This window comes from Dysidea avara, chromosome 2, assembly GCF_963678975.1.
Source record: "Dysidea avara chromosome 2, odDysAvar1.4, whole genome shotgun sequence".
Classification (NCBI taxonomy): Eukaryota; Metazoa; Porifera; class Demospongiae; order Dictyoceratida; family Dysideidae; genus Dysidea; species Dysidea avara.
Window position 1 is genome coordinate 4,753,796 of NC_089273.1, and position 7,584 is coordinate 4,761,379.

Consider the following 7,584-nt stretch of genomic DNA (forward strand, 5'->3'; position numbering starts at 1 on the left):
TGCTTGAAATTGTTTGTGAAGCAATCGAGTCAGAAGCAGACCCTCTCAATTAGGGTAATGTATAAACTTTGCCTCGTTAAAAATTTTTTCTTGGCTATGCCACTGAGATTGGGTAGTACAGCATTTGCAGGTTGACTCTCTGTTTGGATGGAAGAAATTGTTTCAGAAGACTCTGAGCATTTTCTACATGTCATAAGTAATGTTCCAGCTTAGTTAATGCTACAAAATATGCATACTATGCATACTTCAATTTTTAGACTAGTGTAATTGCACTCAACACAAAAACTGAATCAGACTACTCCAGAGATATTTTGAGTGATCAGGCCATCGTGGACTGCAATGGTAGTCATAGTCATGCACACTACTTTTTCAGCATTGATCTGATGTGATGTTTTAAGTCAGAGATTATCTTTTTGATGTGATGTTCAACTGCATCTGCTGATCATGTCAAGCTAGTGAGTCTATGACCATGCTCCGTTAAGGAAATTTTTGAAAATATATGCTTTGAAATGGCATGTGGAGGCTATTTTTTAATTGTAACTGCTAATACATGATATGCATGATCAATTGATTAACATAAATGTAAATGATTTAGACCAAGCAGTGTAATGAGAACAGTGGCTATAATCTGTATACTGAATGTTCTCTATTAGAGTGTATTACGATGACTGCTCTATTAGAGTATCTCGATCTTTTTACAAACTCAATTAGCTGAAAAGTGATCCATCCAATGCCGGACTGTGTCACCAAGGTTTCTGGCCCTGCTTAGTACTACAGCCACAGATACTATTACAGTAATGCTGTCCAGTAATGTTTGAGTAGAAAATTCGGGGTGCCAAAACTAGGGACCCGCCGATTATGCTCCTTATTTTACCTATTATGATATGCTGCACTGCTCAAAATTTTGCCTATTATGCTTAAATTAATGCTCAATATTTACCTATTATGCTCAAATTATGCTCGATATTTATACCTTAATTCCCATGTTTTTCTAGTAAATTTGCACTTTATGAAGTACAGACTCTAAATCCTTGCTTGTCAAAATGCTTGCCACAGAAAAGATCGATATACTCTAATAGAACAGTCAGCACTCTGACTGTTCTATTAGAGTATATCGATCTTTTTCTGTGATATGTATTTTGATAAGCAAGAATTTATGATAATGCACAAGTGTTCTGCCTATTATGCTAGCATTATGCTCAATGCTTTCAGGCACCTATTATGCTCATTATTATGCCAGCATAATCGGCGGGTCCCTAGCCAAAACTCAGGCCTGCTCAGCCTGTTCAGTTGAACATTTTTTTTTACCGAGGCAGCTGCCTCGGCTGCCTCAATGGTAGCTACGCCACTGCTATAGTCATGCCCACAATTCAACCAGTCACTGAGAGCAGATGTATATATAAAAGTTTAAGCTACAGTCCATAGCTATAAACACATCACACCTTGAGTATTATAGCATTAATACAATACAATACAATATGCTTTAGTGATAAATTGCTTCCCTTCTAGCTATAATATTGACTATAAAATTACTGTATGTTTACAACATGTTCACTATAATACACACTTTAGTATTCTACCATATGCATGTTACCCTTATGTAACTCTATAGCACAAAATTGGTGCAGTTGAGAGCAATTCGGTGGTTAAAGCTGAATCTTTTAATCAATTTAAGAACAACATTGTAAATTTGTACATATAATACTCAATCTGAGTTCTGTACTTAACACAATATAATAATATAATAATTAACTGTAATAAAACTGGCCTTCAATTCGTCCATTTATAATTCCTGTGTGTTATCCTATTACTCCTTTGTTAATAGCAGCCACTGTTGATATCACTTTGATAAAATAACTATATAGCTGTTTATTGTGTGTTAACCTTTATATACAAGTGTAGTACCTCATTACCCTTCAGTAAAGACTTAATCTTAAGTCATAGACAATAGAAGACGACAAGTATTAACACTTACAGTACATTGCATGGCTATGCACCTATCATAACTACAGTACTACCCCACTGTGAATTAAAGTGTCAATAAGGAACAGATTATTATGGTACAAAGTTGTGTTAATAGTTCACTGCTTAGTAAAATCAAATTGGTGCATAGCTATCAGGTCTAGAATTTGAAGTAGTAATGTACAGTCCATGTTTTCCACAAACATGTTTATAACTATCATTGACTGAATGTGTACATTTATCATGACATCATCAATGTTACATCATATCCTCTTTGAAGCTATATAAATATCAGTAACTGAACTACAAGTTAGTCTTTCTGTTACCTGTCGATACAAGCATGGAACTAAATATTTCCATAGCTGCTATTCTGCTAGTGTGTTTGTTCAGCCAAATTGAAGGAGCTACAGACATGATGCCAGGTGATCTATCTGATACTTCTCAGAATAGAAGTGATGACTTTGTTAGTGACTCAGGTAATGTAAATAAGAGGGATCAGGATAAACCTAGGCCTTATTGTTGTGTAACTGGAAATTTCACCTTTCATTCAATTGATGACATTCTAAATAACATCTCCAGTAATAACACCATTTTGAACATTACAAATGACGTTGAGTTGTCTTCTATTGTGACATTAGAAGGTCTTGAAAATATCATGATAATAGGACACAGAAATCCTGTTGTAAAGTGTAATGATGTTGGTGCAGTAAAGTTCATCTACTTCAAGAATATAACCATTGAAGGTATCCAGTGGGAAGGATGTGGCTCTAAAGATTATCCAGGAATTGAATTCTACAACTCATCCGACATTTATTTTGAAAGATGCTCATTCTATAACTCCAAAGGTAAAAGTGTTTTACTTTCAGAAGTGTCTGGATCTGCAATTTTGCATTACAATTCATCAGATATTTCAATTGAAAGTTGTTCTTTTTACAATTCAACAGGACAAGCTGTTGTGCTGTCAAATGTATCAGGAAACATTAACATTAGCAGTTGTACCTTTACACATAATAATCATTACACAGGTCATGGTGGAGCTATTCATTACACACCTAAAACCAGTTTTATATCACAACTTATAATTGAACATAGCAACTTCTCCTTCAATAGCATTGCTCAAAGTGTAATTTACCTTGATGGATCAGCCGCTAAACACTTACATCACAATTCAGTGCAGAATTCTGTCTTCATCAGCAACCAAGGAGTACCCATTTACATATTGCATACTAATCTTCACCTTAGTGGTAACGTATTGTTCAGAGGAAATAAAGCAAGAACTGCTGGAGGCATTTATAGTAACTACTCTACTGTAATATATGATGACAAGTGTAGTGTAAATTTTGAGGGAAATTCTGTTGAAATGTACGGTGGAGCTATCTACCAATCTCATTCCACTCAATCTTTTGAAGGAAATTCAGTTGTGACATTTATTGGAAACAGTGCTGAAGATTATGGTGGTGCTGTATTTTCTGATTGGATGTCTCACATTACACTTGAGGGCTCATCAAACATAACATTTACTGGTAATGAGGCCTCTGATGGAGGAGCTGTGTATTGTCGATATTCGAGTATCACAGTGATATTTAATGGAAACTCTCATATTACATTTACAAATAACAAAGCAGAACAACATGGTGGGGCCATACATTGTGATAGATATTCTGACATTTATTTAGAAGAAAACATATCGATGATATTTACAGGCAACACTGCTGAGCGTGGTGGAGCTATTTCAATAATTCAGTCTAGCATAACACTCAACAGTAGTGTTTCAACAATATTTGAAATGAACAGTGCAGAAAATGGTGGAGCTATTTCTATTCAGCAATCTACTATAACATTTTCTGAAAAATTAATGTTTATCAATAACACAGCCAGGGGTAATGGAGGTGCCATACATCTCAACAGCAATTCCACTGCAATATTTAACAATGATTCAGATATTAATTTCTTTTATAATACTGCTAATCAATATGGGGGAGCCATATATACTAAACTTTTTCCAAGTGATACAAGTAAATTGATATTTAACACAGAAGAAATCAGTTTTAATAGCAACGCTGCCTTAACAGGATCTGGTATGTACATTGATATACCAACATCATGTAATGAGACCTGTTTGAACAGCAACATTGTTGGTATTAACAAAAGATCATTATTAACTAGCCCATTAAATGGTCATATCACTACCACTCCTAGTAAACTAGAATTTTATAATATCAAATGTGTTTATAACCACACCAACACAAGCTGCAATATCTATATCATGAAGAATGTAATGCTTGGTCATGATATCATAATTGATGCTTGTGTACGAGATCATTATAATCGCCCAACCGATACTACACTATTTGCAGTTAGTGGAAATGATCGCGATCACAGAATTAATGGAACACAAGTGCTGGTATCATGTACAGTATTTCAAGGAACCAGTGTAATAGGTGAGAGAATTTTTGATGCGATCAATTTTTCAATAAACATTACTTCAAATCAATGTAGTAGAACTGATTTACAAACAATATCTGTGGAGTTGATAACTGAACTATCACCATGTCACCCTGGTTTCCACTATGATAATACTACATGTGTATGCTACAGTGATAGTGATATTGTGTCTTGTTCTGGTAGTACATCATTTATCAAAAGAGGTTACTGGTATGGTGAAGTTAATGATAAAGCTACAGTGACAGTTTGTCCCAATAGTTACTGTAATTTCGCCTGTTGTGAAACAGCTAATGGATTTTTTAAACTTTCACCAGACAGAGTAAATCAGTGTAACTCACAGCGATCTGGTACAGCTTGTGGTAGCTGTAAGGAAGGCTATACTCTTTCATTTGATTCTATAGAATGTGTAAGTGTTGACACGTGTACAACTGGACAAACAGTGCTTGTGGTAACATTATCGATCCTTTACTGGGTGGTGATAGTTATATTAGTGTTCATTGTGACATACTATCACATTGGGATTGGTTATTTGTATACTATTACATACTATTACAGTATGGTGGATATTTTACTGAGTGAACAATTGTACTCATCACAAGGATTATTTACATTTGTTAGCATTATGTCTAGCATTGCAAAGGTAACACCACAATTTTTAGGACAGCTTTGCTTAGTAACTGATATGAGTGGAATTGACCAACAGTTCATTCATTATGTCCATCCACTAGCTGTTGCCATTATCATAGTAGTAATCTGCCTATCAGCAAGAATATCATACAAGTTTTCATCATATGTTAGTAGAGGAATTATCCATGTTATTTCTTTCCTTCTACTGCTATCCTATACTTCTGTGACAACAACTTCATTGCTGCTATTTAGATCACTGACATTTCATAATCTGGATAAGGTTTACACTTACCTGTCACCTGACATAGAGTACTTTCACGGTCGTCATCTACCATATGTTATCATAGCAATAGTATGTTCACTGATCATTGTGATGGGTCTTCCGCTTCTACTGCTGCTAGAACCATTCCTTAATCACAAGATAAACTTTACTAGGATAAAACCATTTTTGGATCAGTTTCAAGGATGCTACAAAGACAAGTATCGTAGTTTTGCAGCGTATTACATGGCATGTCGACTGGTGATTATTCTGATAATTATTGCTAATCCATCCAACAATAACACCACCCAGTATTTATTGATCATTGCTAATTCCACACTAGCATTGATACATTTGATGCTAAAACCATATGGATCTAACATTCTTAATATGTTTGATGGCTTTGTGTTGCAGCTGATGATTGTGGTTTCAATGGTACCACTTATTGACAGTTATGATCCTGATTTATTGCTATCATTTATGTTTGTATTAGTTATACTACCCTTAATACCATTTCTGATAATGGAAATTTACCTTTACAAAAAGACAATAAAGAAAATCACTAAATATTGTGTACCATCTAAACCTGACACTACCAATGACAACAATGAGATACCGATGAGAGAAGAGTTTGTTGATAGTGTTATTGATGATAGCAAGAGGGTGAATGCTACTATATGTGAAATGTAAGTATATTATTATTATCATTATGTGGTATGGCAATGTCATATCATGTTTCCATGTACACTACCAAAAATTACTTGCAAAACCAAATTCATTTGTGTCAAAGGCAAAAAAGATAACTGTTGAGCAAAATATCAAGCATTTGAGGAAAATAAGCTGGATGGAAGACTATGAAAAATAAATAAAGCAACATAATATTATTATTCATTAAGTTAGCTAATGCAGTACTCCACTGCTGCAGTTTTAATAGTGTACTGCACTGTAGATTTTTCTGTAGCAACTTTCAAATGTGCTACTAAAGTTTTGATAATTTTGATGGTTATGCTGCAAGCCTGTGTATGTACAAATATCAAAAGATGTTTCTGGATCTTCAGGAAACTCCATCAATATTGCACTTTACTGTGTTACCGTTTCTAAACATTCCACACATCATCCATTACAGTTTGATTGTTGTCATGGCAAATAATATGCTCTCTCTACTCTTACATATAGCAGAGAATCAGAGATGGATGATGCGACTCACTATCGTGAATCCTTCATGGAAGTGATGGATGAGATTAAAGACTGACTGTATGCTATGAGATGTGAACAATGACAAGTGTAGATTGTATGCATATATAGTGTGTCACACATACATGTATCCCCCTAATGTGTATCGTAGAACTTTCAGCTTTTTAATGTAATAGCTGTAGTGTATTATATACAGATCTTTTTCCTAATGCTATCATAATATAAAATTTTATATATGTCACAATTATAAGTGATGGCTTGGTTCAGAAACAGGTGGGCTGAAGGCTAATTTCTATTTGATATGACAGGCATTTCATTGCACAAGAAAACTACATTCTAGTTACTAGCTGGAGAAATTCATTCCTAACATGGTAGGTTTCAATTGGTGAAAAACTGCTCATGGTATTCATTACTAGTACTGTTCTTGTATGTAGCTACATATTTCTGCTTAACAATACAAGGTTGGATTCTAACATTTTCATGATATTTGTATATGTCACCTGATTTTGGAAAACTGGTACATTATAGCTACATTAGTAGATAAATGGTGTTTTATACTGTAATTTAACTCACCAACATTGGAAGCTATGTGGGTGAAATTTCACTGAAGTAGGAAACATTTGTGGCCTTTGAGACCATCTCAAAAGAATCAGTCACACCATTTTAAATAGGGTTTTTCTTTAGTGTTGCTATGTGATGAGTCCTCACAAATGGTGTGTGGCACAGGAAATGCTACAGAGAAACATAGTGGAAGCTACTGTAATATAGTACAATAGGACATTTAAACAGCATTGAGAAATAATTTTTGTATAAAGAATATTGTAAGTAATTTTGTAATGTATTCTCACTTTACAAACAGTGATATAAATATTATATGTTAGAATTTTAGTTTGCTGTAAAGTACTGTATAACCTGTATATATGAATGTGTCCAGTTGTAGCTTTGTATATTTTAATTACTGAGGAAGACATCACAGTTCTTTAATTGTGATGTCAGAGATGAGCTGAGATAGAAAACTAAGTGAGTTGTAATTGTGACATGTGCTAAGTGTGAATAATAGTTGAAGTGAATGAAGAAAGCCAATAACTTTGGCCAAT

At 34.3% G+C, this 7,584-nt stretch overlaps 1 protein-coding gene across 1 annotated transcript; it reads left to right on the forward strand.

The window, feature by feature from the left end:
• The first annotated feature begins 2,303 nt into the window (after positions 1-2,303).
• LOC136246472 (uncharacterized) lies at positions 2,304-6,719 on the forward strand. Its single transcript, XM_066037948.1, has 2 exons — positions 2,304-5,979; positions 6,470-6,719. Exons 1-2 carry the CDS (start codon positions 2,375-2,377, stop codon positions 6,543-6,545), a joined length of 3,681 nt encoding a protein of 1,226 aa, XP_065894020.1. The 5' UTR covers positions 2,304-2,374; the 3' UTR covers positions 6,546-6,719.
• Positions 6,720-7,584: the final 865 nt, after the last annotated feature.

Excerpts from the sequence above, each read along its gene's own strand:
- LOC136246472 (XM_066037948.1), top strand. The coding sequence starts at position 2,375 with ATGATGCCAGGTGATCTATCTGATACTTCTCAGAATAGAAGTGATGAC. Across the intron at positions 5,980-6,469 it reads AATGCTACTATATGTGAAAT|CAGAGAATCAGAGATGGATG; the intron begins GTAAGTATATTA and ends TCTTACATATAG.